Here is an 18910-nt window from a genome sequence, read left to right on the forward strand (position 1 = left end):
AGAGTTTACTCATCAGTGTTTGTGCTGCTAGTAAGAACCGAAAAAAACAACTCATGTAAACAGCGCTGAGGTCCTTTTAAATTTTGGAGTTGCTTTTGCTTTTTATATTTTTATGCTGCTGGTAATAAAATCTGTGATATTATTTAGCAGTTCTTTGTTGGCTATGTTTACAGTTTTTTGGTTCTTTTTTAAACATTTGTAAGTGAAATGTGCAGGCTTTTTCCACCAGTGACACGCGTGTGTGGGTGAAAGTTGAATGCTGCTCAGTTAGATAAATTGTGAGTAGTCATCGGAAGATCATAGTTCATGGCTACCCTAGTGGAATATCTAGGTTATTCATATTATCTAAAGTCCAATATCTATTTCACTACAAAAACAGCACAGAGTGAGAAAGACTTTGGTTACTGTACACAAAAACAGACCTGCTGACTCCTCTTTGCACTGAAGAGTTTGAGCATATGTGATTCTTGTCACACGTATATGGTGAGCTGAGGGCACATGCATGTATAACCAAGAGTTTATATTTCTAGAAAATCATGATGTTGTTCAACATTACATAAAACTGCATGGAAATAACTCGTCAGATCATTACACTTTATATAACAACAACCTGGATTACTGGTGATCAATGGGCAATTTAATCAGTTCACAGATAAAAGTGGTATTTATTGATGCAAATGATCTGTCACTTTTGAGCCACACAGACCTTGACCTCAGTTTCATTCCACTTTCAGCTAATTTGCAGCAGCTATCAAAAAGTAAACACAAACGGACAACGCAGCATTCGACAGGTTTGTGAGACTGGTTCATCGGCAGGTGAAGCTAAAGCTTGCACAATGACAGACTCTTGATCTGATCAGTTATCCATACCATACTTGTCATACTATGTGAATTTAAAAGTTACCTCTGTGAATGGGAAATGTATTTGATTACAAGCTAAAAAGATTCTAGAAATAACAGGATTCCGGATTCTCTGTTCCTTCTATCAGTGCTGGTGTGTTTTTCTGACAGTCTCACATCACAAAACAATGACGTGAAACTCAGAGCAATGGAGCTTTTGTACACCCCAGTTTCTTGGAAGCCTTTATTCTTCTGTGTTTTCACGCTGTGTTTAAACTCAGAGATAATGAAGCTGCGATGACCCTGAAAACTCATGTAGACTTAGATTTTTTCAGGAATCAATAAGGAAATCAATAAAGAATTTGACCTGTAAGCAGAATCTGCAGTGGCATTTCTATACAAAAATCTTATTGATATGCTCTCTTAGATGAGACGCACCTCGTTCTCAGTAGACTCCTCTAAAGCAAAGCTGCGTTGTTGTGCATCAGGAGCCAAATCATTAATCAGTATCATGGTAGCATTGAGAAGAACAAAAGCAGTAATGTGATCAGGCAGCATCAGTCTGTTTTTCCTTGCTGCTTTTCACCAGTGACCAGTCACTCCACTCTTACTGTCACCTTACCTTACTGGCCTTATAAATTTTTCAGCAAGCCATTGAAAGTAATGCAGATTAACTAGCACACTACTTACCTTGCATCTCTGTGGGTTTGCAGCATCTCTAGAAGTACTTTCCAGTCTATGATGAAAACAAGGATCGCAGATTAAACTATTCATTTTTCTCCTCCACAGTCTGGAATAGAGTTGGGATTGCTGTTCATCTGTTTTTTACTTCAGTGGTGGAGATATTAACAATGCAGCAAACATGCAAATGCATGGGGTTAGCTTCTCTGCGGTGGCTGTTTGCTTCTGTGCTGCTAACTGTGGCTCGTGGAAACAACTTCAGTGGACATAACCTAGAGACACCACGCTGTCAGTCAGGTAGGCTGTTTTGAGTGCATAATAAAGTGGCATTATTCTGGAAAACATCTGGAAAAATGGATGATAAAAGATTTGTTTTATAGTGTGTGTGTGTGACACAATATTATTGTTTCTATTAGGTTTCTACTGCCCACTGGGGAGCCCCACTCCAGTCCCATGTCCTAAAGGAACATATGGTCCACATGCTGGAGCTGTGTCCATGGACAGCTGTCTGAAGTGTCCTGCCCATCACTACTGCCCTAGACCAGGCTTGTATTCCCCCCTTCCCTGTGGTCCAGTGGCTCAGCAGCCTGTGCCTGGCCAGGAAACCTGCATCTGCCCAGAAGAGGGACAGAGTTTTCAGGTGTTGTTCACTGGTTTGTTTTGTTGAAGTGTTTTTCACATGGTTGAAGGATCCACCCGGTTATTTGTGCAGATTGTGGGTTAAGAGTATCTATGTGTTCTCCCCATTGTTTTCATTTGACTTCATCTGACACATCACAGCTTTCGACAGCGCTAGTCACACACTTCCTTTATTGTCTTGTGAGTTCATCTATTATAAATGAAACCCAAGGAAGAGCTCAAATTTCTCAAGCCTGTATTTTTTTGGGTTAGGAAAGCCCTGTTCCAGTGTGAACACTTTTATAGTCGGCAGAGTATCTTCCTCACTTTCCCTCTGAAGCATTCGACAGAACAATCTGTAGCTTCAAGCTGAATAGCTTCAGATCAAGTTCCCTCACTTCAGGGTCAAATTTCCTAGCCTGCTGCAGTGCGCGCAGGTGTTGAGATATTCTTTCATCAGCTCAGACTAACAGATATGAGATTTGTCTTGCTGTCATATTGGTGTTTGTGTATACAGGTGTATAAAAAAGGAAGGACAGGAAAATCAATGTTCAGACTGAGCAATAATAATACTCTGATATGTAGTAAGGTTCAATGTGCAGTGTGTCTGTTTGTGTCAATGAATGAAGGAATGAATGAATGAGCACTTTGGAATATTAGGTAACAAACTGACCACAGCATGAACTGCTATCTCCCTGAGTTTTCCACAGGCCAGTGATGGACGTTGCCACTGCACCATCGGCTTTCAAACCACCGGAAACGGAGACGTATGTGTGCAACAACAGTACGATGTCTGCAGAGACGGAAAAACTCGTACACAGTATGGAGACTGCCTGGACAGACACCAGTGGTCATTTCACTGTAGTCAGCAGGTTATGCATTGTGCAATCATGTCATACTCAGATGTATACAGTCAAAGTAGGGCAAAGGTATCCCCCACAAAATGACATTAGACAGGAAACTCGTGCTCAAGATATGTGAAACAAGCTCAGTTTTAAACTGCAGTCTGTTTACAGAACACACTGACTAAACATATTAAGCAAGGCTAATGAGTACAACCCAGATGTCTTTGCCCTCTCTTACATGAACCTGACAATAGTTTACCTAGCACAGACTCATATTAAGTCCACTTAGCTTTTAACCATTAACTACTGCATGAAACTCTAACTTCATTAGCAATGCTTTCACTGTTCTTTCTGTTTAGAAATGTGAGCTGATTCTTGCTCTGCCTTTTTCCTGCAGGTGTGCCATACTGCAGAGGACTACTGGGGTTTTGATGGGGAGCTGGGCCTGTGTATTTGTAGAGAGCCTCCTGGCAGAGCTGCATGTGGAGGCCTTTGCAGGAGCAGGCCAGCTACTGAACTGAAGCTCCAGTGCGAGACCAATGGGGAAATGGGACTGGTGTGGAGCTATGACAATCAGGTGAAGAAAGGAAATTGCAGGTTCATGCACCGAAGCACAAAAACTGTGTGATGACTATATAATGTAACATTTGCACTGAAACTATCATATGATGGACAGTTTTTAGGTACAATATGCACGCATCTATGCAAAAAACCTCTTTATTTCTCCAAAAGAGAAAGCTGCAGACAGTGCTGCAGTGACCTATTAATGGCAAACACTCTTATTGTGTGTGTTCAGGTGTCGAGCGTCTCAGGCAGTGTGCTAGAGACAATTTTTAAACAGTGGGACTCCCACGGGAACCTGCAGTGCAGCAGCCAGATCCAGTCATCACGTCCTGTCTACATTGTTCAAACAACAGGTGGCGACGCAGCCGCACACAATGCCTTTTATGTCCTGCACTTTATCGCTTTGCGACTCCCCCTCTCTTTCTCTCTCTACTCCCTCCCCCCATCTATCTGTCTTCTTCCTGTCTGATTGCAGATGCAGGCTTCCTTGGCCTCCTCAGCGGCCTCCCAAAGGAACTTGAGCAACTGTTTCCTGACACCGCTCAGCAGGATTCTCAGAGCTCAGCTGGTGTGCCATAATAAAACAATCTTTTCTCATCATGAAAACGCAAATGAATGCATGACCAATTTTACCCAAGTAATTGCTGCAATAATGAGGGCACCGCATTGTGGATTTTCAGGGAAACATTATGTCAGTATTAGAAACATCAGTCATGGAGACAGAGAAATGGAGAGGGGAGATAAGGCTGATATTAATGGAAAAGGAAGAAGGTCAAGTATAAGTGGAGTTTTGAACCCGACAGCATGTCTCCATCTGGGTGATGTAATACTCTTCACTGTCAGCCCACGTCACTATCCCCAGTATGACATGTAAGCCGGATACTTGTTTTCATGCCCATTTTCTCCTGCCATTTCTCTGTTTGTACATGTTCTCCCAACTCTCTTATTTATGTCTTTCAGTGACAACTTGTACAACACAAACACTGACTTTGACTGGGGTGCATTCAGACAGTTAAAAGAAGAGCTGACATTGTCATGGACTCCTCCTAGCTGCTTTACTGTGGTCTTTAGCCAGCCGGGAGTATATGTCTTTACACCGAGCAGCCATCAGCACAAACATTTGGTAACAAACTTTACAAAAATACACAGTTATGCTCAGAAGTTTACGGACTCATCATAGTCATGGTTATTTGGGGGATTTTTAATGATTTCGTTGTACTGATTGTGAAGAGTAGGACTACCTCTAAGGTCTTCAACCTCACCTCAGAACAGCAGCTAGATGGTTGAAACTTGGACAGAGTCGAGTGCTCCAACACGATAATGACCCCAAACACACATCAGAACTGGGTTTGATATGGATAAGGCAGGCTAACATTAAGCTTCTGCAATGACCTTCCCAAAGCCCCAACCTCAACTCTATTGAACATTTATGGAATATACTTAAAAGCTTGTTCCTGACAGGAAACCAACCGATCTAAATGAACTATTCTGCCAAGAAGAGAGGTCAAATATCCAGAAGGAAAATGCCATACGCTTGCTGTTGGCTACCAAAAGCTTCAGGTGCAATGAACCAAATAGTAGTGTGGGTGTATGTACATATTTGAAGTCTTATGTATGCTTTTGATGCTGTGTGGATTAGAGACAACCCAAAAGAAATTCAAGCTTGTGCACCAAATTCTTCGTTTTTAAAGTCATTAAACATGTATGCTGTACAGTCATTTCACCCTGGAAAAGAACAGTTCAAAGAAATCATTAAAAGCCCAAATTGCCACGACATTTATGCACATGATGAGCGGATGTTAGCTTCTGACCACAGCTGTATTCTTTAAGCATACCCCGTGAAACTCGCGTTATAAACAGCTACACCTTGTTAGTAAATAGCTAGTACGTAATCCACATGTTTGTTCCATCAAACAAGGAAATTTAAGGCTTCTTCTTCTTTTGGCTGCTCCACTTTCTCCATCCTTTACATCCTCTTCCGTCACATCAACCCTCTGCACGTCCATGTCCATCTCCATCTTGTTTCTAAGATGCTGAACTTAAGCTTTCCCTGTGATGTACTCATTTACAATCCTCTCCCTTCTAGTCAATCCCAACAAAAATCTGAGCAGCTTTGCCACCTCCAGCCTGGCCTCCTGTTTCTTTGCCACTGACGCTGTCTCCAAAATGTCTCACTACCATCTTGTAAACTCTCCGTGTCATTCTTGCTGCTGTCCTTCTGTCATAAATCCACCCTACTTGGACTCTTGTCTTTACCTCTCTTATACAATGAAAAACAAATCCCAATCAGTGAAGCCAAACACAATAACTTCCTTGATGTAGCAACAAGTAAATAGTAAGTGTACAGTAAATGTAAATTTAGACAAATTCTCTCTCTCTTTCTGCTATGCCACGATACTCTAACTACTTATTTTTCATTATTCAGTATGTACGAGTGATGCCTGCAGGTGGCCAGTGCTATGAGCCTGGCTCCTTCTTCCCTACTATCCCACGTCACGTGACCAGGTTGGGAATCAGTAGGAGACGCAACCTGTTGCTCCGGCCAGACTGGCTGGTGACCGTAGGAATACTGTTTGGAGCTGTGGTCGTCCTCTGTTTATGTGTGACAATGCTGGTTAGTCTACATACACAAGTATATATGAAATATATAAGTATCACTCTAATTGATGAGTCTGTACTACGTAGATCCTGTTTCGTGAATATGGATGGCCGGAGAAGGAGCCAATCAAAGCACAGTACCGCTCGCTGCAGCTGGCCTACCAAATGGATGACTACTCGTCAAAAGGTTCAAGGGTGATCTCACAGAGAAAGACTCATCGAAACCAACAATCCAGAATGACTCAAGGCTCCATTCAGCCAGGTGGAACATTGTAGATGTAAACACTTTGACACTTTACTCATTCGTGGAAACCCTAAAGCCCAATACATTACATAAATAACATGGTTTTTCTAATGCACCTGCAGAGTGTACACATATGGCACTTGAATGAACATGAAAGGACACACTGACACGTTGTAACATCTTAAGTAGCACCGGCAGTGACCCTAAGGTGAAGTTTCCAACCAATCACTGCTGAAAAAAAAACCTCTTTACATTCCTGATTTCTCATTGATAGTAAAATAAAAACAGCCCACATCCAATCCAATCTATTTATAGAGCCCTTTTAAAAAACACAGTTTTGACAAAGTGCTATACAAAGCACCAAAATACCCCCAAAAATACACCCCAAATTAATGTGACAATACAACAAAAACTAGAATAATAATATGAACAAATAGCAGGTAAAGGCTTATTCTGAAATAAAAGCTAAGGAATAAAAATAAATTGTAAAATGTGTTTTAAAAAAACAGACAAACAGGGGTAGCAACCTAACATGGGCAGCGAGATCATTCCACAATTTTGGGGCAATAGCTGAAAAAGCTTTGGGAACTGCCAGGAACAGCTTGTCCATGGACATCAGTGATCAAGACCTTATTACTTCATTTAAAATTAATTCTTCAGCCACAAAATGTTACATTTTCATATTCAAATATCTGTTAAAAGGGAGAAATAAGTACCTGCTACACGCTTGTAAAATGTGAAATGTTTAGCAAAGCTTCTGTGTGTCTGTAAATGAACAGTAGAGAGGATGTTGCAAAACATGCTTACGTGTTTCAAAAGATCATATAATGCTATAACCCATCAAAGTTCACCTTGAGATAAGTTATGGAATAGGGATGAGTTTTTTATATTGTTGTGATCCTTTTCTTTGTGACTGTGTGTTTTTTACAGCCTCCACAGATGCCTCGGAGGAGTTCTGGGATTATGAACACCAGGTGGATCTGGAGGCATTCAACAGCAACACCTTTTACAGCCTCCTGCTCAAGCAGAGCCTGTCTGTCACTACACGACTGGGACAGCTCACCACTGAGGTCTGCAGCTGTTAGTTTAAATGCCAATCAATCACAAAGCATGTCAAATGATAAACACTTACTCTCTTGTCTCACTCACACACACACACACTCATGCTTATTCTCTCAAGAAACACATCAGACAAAAGAGTATTCTCTTTTGCACTCTTAAATTAAAAACTGCATATTGAATATGCCTATATTATTGGTTTATGAATAGGCAATAAATAATTTAGCCCTCAGGTGTCTTTTTTTCTTTTTTAAAATAAAGCTTCTTTGCAGGGAAGAATACAAATGTCTGATTCAGTCTGATTGGAAAACCTGACAGCTACCGAGTACAAACTTTCAGTAATGCCCCATTGAACAGGACACTTTGTGGAGAATTCACAGCATACATGTGCCATGCTACATCCTGCACGCTTTGGGAACCATCTCTTGCCAAAACAGAATATTTGCTGTAATGAACATTTGGAAGAGAGAATCTTATTTTTGTGTTGTAAATTTGAGAAAGAGCAACTTCAGGGAATGTTTGGAAAACATTTCTCCCAACACTGCGCAGAGTTAATTTATTAAAACAACCAAAAATTTGGTTACAGCCCTCAGGACAGCTCAGGTGTTAAAGATGTAAGTGGAGATGGAACATTTTGCACTGATGCACTTCTTGCAGCTTGCATTTCTCACTAGTGCTATTTAAATGTGTGGTTGTTGCTTTGGGCTGTAGTTAGATTATCTGGTTATGACAAACACTTAATGTTTTCTTTTTGTCTCCAAAATATGTGTTCATCTAGGTAAAAGAGCTATACCAAGGAGTGCTTGGGAAACTGCAAATACTCCATCCGCGTATGATGGCTGAGGAAAAGCTGGGGGGAGGTTATGAGATGTTGAGGAGGGAGATTGAACGAGAGGTGGTGCGACGAAAATCTTTGGCCTCACAGCTGAGGACACTACTTGACAGTCAGCTGAAGGTTTACATTTTATTAAGCTGCATATACATGTCAAATTATATTCAGATTTTTAATAAAAGGTTTAATAGCAAGTGTAGCATCAGTTTGAGTAAAGTATATTTATATAGCATCATTCAACAAGTATATGCTTTCACATGTAAAATTATTGCATTAGCAAGGTATACAGCATCAAGTATGACTGGTTTTCTTCAGGTTCTGAGGCGAGAGCAGCAGGCCCAGTGGAGGATCCACAGTGTGTTCACATCTCAGCTCAGAGAGTGCACCAGACTACTGTCTAAGCTTCATAGTAACAACCAGACTTCCACTGAACTCTTCCAACAAATGTAAAGCTTTCATTTGTTCAGTTATTCAAGTACAGCCATGTGAAAAAGAAAGAGCCAGGTGTGTTTACTCAGTACCCCAACAGTGGAGGTCCCAACAAATTCACCCCAGGGTGTGACCAAAAAACCCAGGAGCCACATATCAGACTCTACAGGCCTCAGTTGGCATGTTAAATGTTAAAGTTTATGACAGCACAATTAAAAAAAAAAGACTGGCTCTATAAGACTGACTGACTGTCCTTTGGACAGATGAGTCCAAAGTAGTGATGTTTGGACATAATGCTCAACCAAACACAGCATATCAGCACAATCATCTGATACTAACTGTAAAGCACAGTGGTGGAGGGGTGATAATTGGGCTTGTTTTGCACCAACAGGACCTAAGCAACTTGCAGTCTTTGAGTAGACAAAAATGGCTGAAACTGGGTAACATAACGGGACAGTGATTTTCAGTGCAGCAGCAAAGGCACAAGAAAGAAGGTACAAGAAATTGGATGAAAAAGAAAAGAAGGCGGTGCAGTTGGCAAATCAAAGTTCTTAGTGAAATACAATGGTGGGACCTTACAAGAGCTGTCCATATGTGAATACTCAATTATTAATAATCAATTCATTCAAGTTAATGTGGCTAAAAAGTGATTCTACAAGCTTTTGAATCATGGGATGTATGTCGTTTTTCACATGCATAGAGTCCTGTGAAAACTTTCTTTTTCCACATGACTGTAATAATGAGGAACCTTAGAGTTTAAGAGTTTAAATTCCCTTGAATATTCAATTTGCTCTCCCATCTTCAGTTTGATCCAGAGGTTAACATCACTGGTTGATGAGATGGGAGAGCTACTGTCAGCAGAGTGCCACCGTCAGGGGTCTTGGGGCTTGTTGGGCGAAGGTATAGGAGCCAAACTGCTGTGCCCTGATACTGGGACTGTCCTTACCAAAGACGACATCTTTGGTGAGTCAAAACTCTTTCATTTGATTATCTGTGCCTATGTTTCTTAAAGAAACGACACCATCTGCTGCTTATTAGGTGCACTGCAACATGCAGACAGACTATGGCTGAGAAAAGCTGGGTCAGAATACATTATTAATTTGCTAAATGTTAGATGATGTATCCAATAAAATGTATACTGTATGTTTTTGTTGTAAATCAAACATAGCTGTATAGCCACATAAAGCTGATTAACTACTGGGGATTTAAATTTACAAACAGTGTCAGTGGTTTTAAATGAAAATTTTATTTAGATGATTGATCACAATAATCTCCTCTTCTGCTTAATTCCAGATGCCGATGGGTCCGTACGTGTTTCTGGGGCTGTTTATTGTGATTCAGTCACAGGCCTCATAAGGCCAAATGCTCACAGCCATGTGCTGCTGAGCAGCGGCCACACGATGGCAGTGCCACCTAATTTCTTTGTTCATCCGCACACCGGTAGAGTTCTGCCCATTGCTGGAAACGTGGCCTATGATCCTGCCAGCTCTACATTAGTTTGCACAACTGACCATTGTACAGGTATGAATTGTCTGTGGGTTACTGAGGAGGGCAATGCCCAATCAATCAATCTTGTGTTTATGCTCAGAAAACACAAAACACCGATGGCAATCTTTTGTGTTTTAGAGATGAATAAATCTAAATTCACCAAGAGTGACTTTTAAAACTGTGCTATTAGAATACAATTACTAAAGAAGAACAGATCATTTGTGTTAAACATGTTACAACCTGACCAAAACATGCTGTTTCTACAAATGATATGCCTAATACACTGGGATCATGGTCATTTCAAGCAGTAATGAACTGACTCAAAATGAATGTAACCGCTTTATGCTAAAATAGCTCATCTCATGGAAAATAACTTATGACACGCATTAAAGATTACTGAAGAAGGGCTCATATGGTTCATGAAACATGTCTGAGATAGGTTCCAAGCACCAACCTCTGCATTAAAAAGCAGTTATCTTCTGTTTTTAAATGATTCCAGATGATAACCGGAAGTGGGATAATCCTCTCCTTCCTTTCATTCCTTACCCGACCTCCTGCCACTCAGACCAGCCTCTCCCCAGCACTCACCTCAGAGGCCTCCGACCAGGCCAGAGACTGCAGCTGGGGATTCCCATGGCAGACCCTGACAAAGGGGTCCCAGTACCTATTCTGGCAGTAACCATCCACCCCCAAACTGGCTTAGTCTACCCTCTGGGAAGAGTCCATGTCTGCCCTCTCACCTGCTTACCACAGCCTATACAGATTGGTTATCCTATGCTGGACTCCAGGACAGGGAACATTGTGCTCACCGTCGGGGTGAGCTTGGATCCAATAACAGGTTAGAGCTGCTGGAGTTCCCGTTACACTCTAGAGTATATAACTTCAATCAGACAAACTTGTTCTGTATGCCTCTGTAGGAGATGTGCTGCCAGTAGGTGGAGTCCTGCTGGGTGAGCCCTTTGTTGAACCACTAAGTGGGCAGATGGTGAGAGTTGGAGGGGCAACCATACGGGCTGGACAACTAGTGCCCCATGCAGGAGGATATCAAACGTTATTAGACAGCAAGGTGCTTAATTAGACTGATTGCTTTTGGTTGCATTTACATAATAAGTATCGATATGATAAAATGTAACTATTTCTATGTAAACCTCCCCCCAAAAAACAGATAATAGCAGACGTTTGATTCAAAAATAAAAACATTTTTGGAGTCAAAGTAAGATTTGTGTCTCACAGGTTCTGGCAGCAATGTTCAAAGTACTGAACGTGCTTAAGCCACTGACTGAAGAGTGGGGTTCAGATCAAAGTTTGCAACATGTGCAGTCCCAACCTGGCAGCGACAGAGGGAGTAGTCAACAAGATCATCTTCTCACTGCAGCCAAAGAGCTCCAGCAGGCCTTCGGGAGGAGCTTGCACTGTCAACTACAGCTGCAGACCAGGTTGGAGATCCTGCAGGAGTGGACCATGGGTCTGCAGCAGGATGGAGGGACTCTGGGTGAGGAAATGCTTGAATAGTTTGTTTTGGGCAGTACAAAACAGTTTTTAAAAAAAACATTTTTTCCTTTCTTTTTGCTTCTTTCTCTCTTGAGAAGCTCTTATCTTTCACCTTTAGGTGCTCTCTAAAAGTTTAGCTTCTCTAAGTTTACTGAAAATACGTTTCCCCACATGGAGAAAGAAAGTTAGCATTTCTTCCTCCTTTTAGCTTTTCATCTTAATCTTTGCTCACCATCTACCACAAACAGTCTGGTTGCTGAAAGGAAAAATTACGAGGTGTTGGTCTATTACTCAGCATATTGAAATACACTTATTACTAACTTCAGAAAGTTTAATGAAGTCATTTCTCAGAGAAGAGAGATTCAGACTTGATATTGGAGCAAATATAAATGGTAAGAAAGCTGAAATACACAGTTCTGTGCAGAGGCCAAGAACAACCGAAGGTTGCATAAGTATACAGTTTTACTTTTAATTCTACAACCTACACAAGAATACAAGAAGTAATAGTTACTAATTACTGATTACTTCTCCAAGAAAGTAATCCTGTTACTTTACTGATTACTTATTTTCAAAAGTAATTAATTACTTATTACTTAGTTATTTTAAAAATGTAATAAAGCAATAGAGCTTTCAGCCCAATTCTATTTTTCCTGCATAATCCATCATATAAAATTGAATCAAATGAAAAAGTCTCTTTTTAAAACTTGTTTTAAGAGTTTTAATTTTTAACTTTATGCACACTGCATCAAGCAAAAATTAAATTATACGCAACAGTCTTTGACCTGAAGAAATGTGTTTAACATTTAAACCTATTTTCTGCATATTCGAGCATATAAAATAAAATAATGTTTTGTGTTTATACTCACTCTTTCAAATAGATGCAAGTAAAAGACAGCAAAAAATAAATAAAACCAAAGATTCCACAGCACAAAATCCTGTCACTCTTACATGTATTTTCACTTGTTTAGCAGGAGTGGGGCCTGGTGCTGCAGCGGTCATGTCAGTGGGAGGATCCCGGGGTTTCTCTGGGAATTTCACATTCCCGTTGCAGCGTGCTAGGTGCTTGCTCAGATTTGAAGTTTAATTTTTTGCTGTAGAAAGAAGTTTTCTTCCCACGCAGAGTGTACATCAGACACTAATGTTTGTGTCGCTTTTTACGGAGTCAAACTCAAAGTAACGTCAGTACTTCCAAGCTTTAAGCGCTGCACGGTCATACTCTCTCCTACACTCCGTATTATCCATTGCTTATCTGCACACATCTGTTGCTGCCATGGACGTCGCACGCCCGTACGTCATTGTCATGAGACACTCTCACAAACAATCATGGTTTAGTAACGCAGTAACGCAGCCTCTTTATGAGAAAGTAACAGTAATCTAATTACTTTTTTGTAACAGTAATCCCTTACTTTACTTGTTACTTGAAAAAGTAATTGGATTACAGAAACACGTTATTGCCCATCTCTGATCACAAGATACTGAAAACATAAAACAATAAAAATGCTCATAATTGATGAACATGGTTAAAAAAAGTCTGATAAAGTACTGATAAAATGTTGTCATTGCTTTTAGTTTTTGTTCAGTAGTCATGGCAACCAAGTTCTGTACATTCAGGAGGCAATTAATGAGTTTTTAATTGAGGCAGGGGAAGAGGCTGTTGAAATATTTGAGGGATGAGGAGACAAAGACATGTGAAAAGGCCTTTATATCTTGTAAATTTAGATTTATTTCTATTTTGTATTTACTTTTGAAAGTTGATGTAAACAGCTTAAGTTACTATCAAAGCAAGACCTATGATTGTTTGTAGGGGGCTTAATGTGATCCATCAGGGAGTCAGCAAAACACAGGATTTATTTCCTGATATAATTAAGCTGCAGAAAATGTCTCAGACATTTTCTGCAGCTTGATTTATTTCCTGATATAATTAAGCTGCAGAAAATGTCTCAGACATTTTGTTTTTGATATAATCTTGTGAGTCATTTAGTGAACTCAGCATGCTAAGGTCACAGGCTTTAACACCCAGGTGCAGCAGAGTATCGTCAGCGTAGCAGTGAAGAGAAATATCTCATAATTGCATGTCAGGGGAAGTATTTACAAAGAAAATGAAACTGAGAGATAAAGTGGGAGCAAATACAAAGAAGCAGGTGCTGACCCATAAACGCTGGGACCATAAACTGTAAATGTGAAAAGAAGTCAAAGGATATTTAGGCTCCACAGCTTGGATTTCCCCAAGTGTGCAAAATGAAACTCATGAGCTAACCTACTTTTAAGACTGAGGTTAAAATACCAAAGTAGAAAAGTGTTGCACATTAGTAGAAGTAGAACACAGAGACATGCAAAGCCTAATGTATTTACTGCAAAAATCAATGGCTTGGATATTAATTGGCACCATTAACAGTGAACTGTTGATTTTAAAGGTATTATCATAATAGTGTAATTCATCCTTAAAATACATGAGAGTATAGTTAGGAACTTAGATAATCATAGAAGTGTCCAAAAAAAAAACCAAAAAACAAAAAACAAAACAAAACAGTGTTTTTTTTTTTTCAATTTGTTACCAGTAATTTGTAATGGAGTAGAATTGAATCTTGACAAAACAATAATAAGAAAGGTTTCTTTGATTTATTAATTAGGAAAAACTTGAATTCTGATAACCCTTTGTCCCACCAGGGGTTAATGCCACACAGACAATACAATTCACATTGTCACACTTTTTCTTCTGTGACAAATGACTTCATACACCTGTGAACTGTTGTTAGTGGTGTGAATCATCATGTGATACACACCCCTCAAAGTGAAGGCTATGTCATTGCTTTTGAAAACAGGAAGATGTAGCCATTTTATTTATCGTATTGCACATGGGAACATGCACACCATTTGATTTGCTTTTTGGGTGTTTCTATAAAAAGTGAGTAAATATCTACTGCTGCCGAGAACAAAGGAGAAACATTTCATGGGTAATCTGTCTGTCCGTGTGTGTTTAAATTAGGTTTAAATTAGGTTTTGGAAGGTAGGAAGAGCTCCAGGACAATGACATTTACTAAGTTAAAGATGTTTTTTTTTTTTTTTACATGACCTTTATATATCACAAGAAGCCTGTCTCAAAAAAACGAAAGAAAGTCACCCTTATAACTCTGTAACTGAGCTAACCTTAACCCAGAACCATTCACGATATGGGGAACAATCCTTTCACACTAAACAAATAAATAAATAAATAAATAAAACAAAGCAAATGATGTGTATATATATCTATATCTATCTATCTATATATATCTATATATATCTATATATATATATAATACACAAAGAGTTAATAACCCATAAAATTTGAAGCGTAATATGGCTTTTGGAAATGAGTCATTAGCCCAAAGAGAATGTCTCCTGCCTCACTTTTTTCATATGACCTTTTTCTGACACAGAAAACAACCTGAATTAAAAAACCTTGACCTAAAAAAACCTTATCTCCATTTTATAGGTAATTCCACTATTTCACCAACATTGGTGATTTATTACTTGGGGAACATAAACATTTTTCACAATTTGAGAATTCAAAGTTATTGTTAGTTTAATGGCCAGTGTCTGTTTTTTTTTTCAGCTGGAAATTAAGAGACATTTGACTTTTCACAGCAGACAGGCCAGCCTCTAGTTAACCTAAGTAATCTTAAACCTCTAAGCTAAACTTGGCTGCTGCACCGAGAAGTATGCTTGACTTTTTGTTGCTATTGGTTATGTAAAAGAAACATATTACCTTAGCCGCAGATAAAGCATATTTATAATTCAGTATGCACAAGAGCCAGAAATAATCCAGTTTTGATTTACATAGTTTGCATTACAGTCTCCTGCAGGCATGGAAACGTGTTTCTCCAGTAGTACAAAGTCCTGAATTCAAGTAATTAGAAATAGCTGATTGGTAACCAGAGAGAGTGTTAGGCCAAAAACCAAAAGGCAGCCTTTGTGAGAGAGTTCAACAGTTTCCTGCACAATAGGAAACTACACGTATTAAGAAATTCCAGAAAGGCTTTGCATAGAGTTTTGACCTTTACATGTTAATCTTTGAATTCAGATGTTTTTCGGTCCCACACTCACAGCTCCATAAAATAAAACACCTACAAAAATGCTAATGAAGTAATGGGTTTTTATAAAGAGTTCACTGAATTTGAGTAGTTTATATTAACGCGATGGCATGGTTGCAACAAAACATTTCTTCCCCCCTAGATATGACAAACTGTAAGTGGCATTAGTGTACCACAATCACAACAACACAGTCATGAAGTGTCAGACTACATCAACTTACACAACGAGGTCTTTAAGTGGTGAGCTACTTACTGCTCGCTCAATAACTGCACAGCTGCAAACCTTCTCTGACATTAACATCAGCACAGAAACTGTGCACTGGGAACTTTATGGCATGGATTTCAATATCTGTGCAACTGCCCATAAACAGTTGTGGTCAGAAGTTTATATACACTTTCGAAAACCACGGTACTTTGGCGTTTTTAATTATTTTTTTCAATTTTTCCTTTTCCACAGTGGAACTATTATACAGCATACATTTTTAATAACTTTAAAAAACAAGAATTGGCCTTTGACATCCACACATTGTCAAAAATATATTCAGGCTCAAATATATACATATTCCCCCGTGTTTCAGCCACTTAGCTGTTGATTTGAGGTGAAGTAAAAGAACTTGAAGTAACCATCCTTCAATATTTCATCGACTTTGTGCAATGCACCAGTACCACTGGCAGCAAAACAACCCCACAGCATGATGCTACCACCACTGTGATTGACTGGAAACAGTTATGCTGGTGTTCCAGAAGTTTCCAGTTCATGGCATGGTTGAGCCTTTGTGGTTTCTGAACAAACCAATTTCCTCTGGGTGGAGCTGTTTTATTTCCTCTTATGTACAATTGTTTGTGTCTACAGTTGTTGAAGTCTTGGAATCTACAGCTGCTTGAAATGGCTCCAAGAGAGCTTCCCAACTTATATAAATCTATAGTTTTTCTTAGATCTTCAGTGAGTTCCTTTGACTTTCCCATTGTAGTTGCCACAACTGCAGTGTTTTTTTGCTTGATAACCATAAAGGTGATTAGATTCACTTCTCATGATGTTTAACAGGTTTTGTAAGATGTTTCGAGAAATCATGATCATCCTTCATTTAAAAAAGGTTTTGTCTGCATTTATGTGTAATGAATGTAAAAATTCATTCTTTTTTAAACTGGTTAAAAAGCCTTGATAGAAATATGTTAGTTGACAGAACTTGAATGATTGCATTTGTTTCTTCTTCTATAACACGCTCCTGTTTTGTTCATACCAGGAGAGATGCCTCTGCCAGGTTCAGATATATGTGTACCGGCTTTGCTGGGGATGGAGTATCCTGATCCTTTGGGATCTGGCCTTAGTGTACCGATCCTGGGATTTCAGACTGACCTTGGTTCTGGGAAAACAATACCACTGGCAGGGACCATGGAGGACCCAAATGGAAAAGGTATTGTGAAAACATGCTTTTGATATATAGTATAAAACCTAATCTTGTCTAATTGGCTTTTCACTAGCTAGGACTGCATCCTCATTTAGGTTTGATAGCATGTCTAGGAGATAATGGCAGGTGGCATGAGTATGAACTGAGGCTGCAGTTTGGGGAAGGCTTCAGAGGAGACTGGCAGCGGCTCCCGAGCCTGGCGGATCCCCATGTACTAATGACAAAGGAATTAATTGAAAAAAGAAGGGAGGGCATGAGAATGAGAACTAACATTTGTAGTGCAGGTGAGCTGTATATATAAACCAAGAACCAGGACGGGAGCGTTTGACGTTTAGTCCTACTCAGGAAATTTCAGATAAATAATCTCCAATTAAATTCTGTTAAACATTACAGCATTGTGGAAGTTCTGCTTACTGATGCTGTTATACTTCACAGGACTGGTGGCGATCCGTTATGGATCTCAGACTGTTGACCCAGTGACAGGGCTGTTGGCCCCAGTTGTCGGGGCAAGGCTGGACGCATCTAGAAAAAATGTTGTGCCAGTTCCGCCTTCCTACTGGTTAATGATTAGAGATCAAACTGACAGTGTGCAGGTAACAGATAGATGTTTTCACAAATGCCCCGTTCTTCTCGGTAATATATATATTTTTTGTTACTTCCTGTTGTATGCCAGGTGGAGGCACTTCAAAGAGAGGTGTGTGTGCGAAACAGTTACTGGCAGCAGCAGAGGCAGCGGGAGGAAGATATTCTAACTGATCTGGACTCGACTCTGTCCCAGTGTTTCTTTAGAGTCACAGACGTAAACTCTTATCAGGTCAGCAGGAGCGGTTTCCTTTCTGGTTCTAAATATCTTATAGAGCCTTAACTCGAAGTATAGAGCAAGAAATTCAAAGGGGTTGAGCTGTTTTAACATTTACAAATAATGCAAATGAATCGGGAGCAAACACTGGAAAATAAAGTTTTCCATTTCTTTCCCTGCACTGCAAGTCAAAATGTTGTTCCTTCTCAATGTTCCTCTACATGAAGATATGAAAGTGTGTGTCTGTTCTCTGCACCTTAGAATGGGGATATGTGCATGCATTTGGCTTTTTAGTGTCATTGTGCAAATATGTGCATCTTTTTCTCATTCACAGTGTCTGTACTCTGTTTCAGGCCCAGTGGTCTGGGAAGCAGCTGAGGGAAGCAGCCATGGAGCTGCAGGATTCAGCACAGACGGAGGCCCAGAGGAGAGCAGCTCAGCACTCCCGCTTGGCTCTGATCCTGCCTCCACTTGTTCTGCACATCCTCACGTTAGGTAAATTATTTGGCAAGCTGGTAGGAATGAATGAAAGCACGAAGGAAATTATAGTCATGACCTGCAGTGCACTTATATTCATAGCTTTCCAAAGCAGAGTGGTTTCGTGCCAGTGTCTCACAGCACACTAATTAATTAAAATATTATTTTTCTTTTTATTTGGTTTGGCGGGCATTTAAGCTTATGTTTCTCCATCTGTGGGAACAGGTGATGAGGAGGAATGGGATCAGCAGTGTGTTTGGCATTCACAGCTCCTCTCTGGCCTTGATAAATTGGACATGTGTATGGATCAGCTACAAGAGGACCAGGAAAAATGGATGGCACAGGCAGGAGATTGGTCTACAAACATTCATGCTACAGTAAGAACAGTTGCTTTATGGTTTATTGCTGTCACTTCAGCTGTGTAAGTGAGTGACACCGTTAGGCCAAAAGTTCACTTCCTCTTTTA

General features: G+C 39.9%; 1 protein-coding gene across 1 annotated transcript in view; it reads left to right on the forward strand.

Moving 5' to 3' along the window:
• si:dkey-103g5.4 overlaps window positions 1-18910 on the forward strand; it is a 32282-nt gene that overhangs the window by 773 nt on the left and 12599 nt on the right. Inside the window, exons 2-24 of the mRNA XM_039622378.1 lie at window positions 1630-1818; window positions 1938-2161; window positions 2850-3011; window positions 3382-3561; window positions 3781-3901; window positions 4024-4116; window positions 4229-4418; window positions 4509-4671; window positions 5974-6162; window positions 6234-6408; window positions 7321-7460; window positions 8228-8404; window positions 8597-8727; window positions 9516-9673; window positions 10004-10231; window positions 10698-11036; window positions 11116-11264; window positions 11432-11690; window positions 17004-17174; window positions 17604-17761; window positions 17842-17982; window positions 18321-18462; window positions 18670-18821. Of these exons, the coding sequence (XP_039478312.1) occupies window positions 1692-1818; window positions 1938-2161; window positions 2850-3011; window positions 3382-3561; window positions 3781-3901; window positions 4024-4116; window positions 4229-4418; window positions 4509-4671; window positions 5974-6162; window positions 6234-6408; window positions 7321-7460; window positions 8228-8404; window positions 8597-8727; window positions 9516-9673; window positions 10004-10231; window positions 10698-11036; window positions 11116-11264; window positions 11432-11690; window positions 17004-17174; window positions 17604-17761; window positions 17842-17982; window positions 18321-18462; window positions 18670-18821 (3969 nt within the window). The 5' untranslated portion in view covers window positions 1630-1691. The remainder of the gene's footprint in view (window positions 1-1629; window positions 1819-1937; window positions 2162-2849; window positions 3012-3381; window positions 3562-3780; window positions 3902-4023; window positions 4117-4228; window positions 4419-4508; window positions 4672-5973; window positions 6163-6233; window positions 6409-7320; window positions 7461-8227; window positions 8405-8596; window positions 8728-9515; window positions 9674-10003; window positions 10232-10697; window positions 11037-11115; window positions 11265-11431; window positions 11691-17003; window positions 17175-17603; window positions 17762-17841; window positions 17983-18320; window positions 18463-18669; window positions 18822-18910) is intronic.

Source organism: Oreochromis aureus, linkage group 14 (genome assembly GCF_013358895.1).
Source record: "Oreochromis aureus strain Israel breed Guangdong linkage group 14, ZZ_aureus, whole genome shotgun sequence".
In the NCBI taxonomy this organism is placed as follows: domain Eukaryota; kingdom Metazoa; phylum Chordata; class Actinopteri; order Cichliformes; family Cichlidae; genus Oreochromis; species Oreochromis aureus.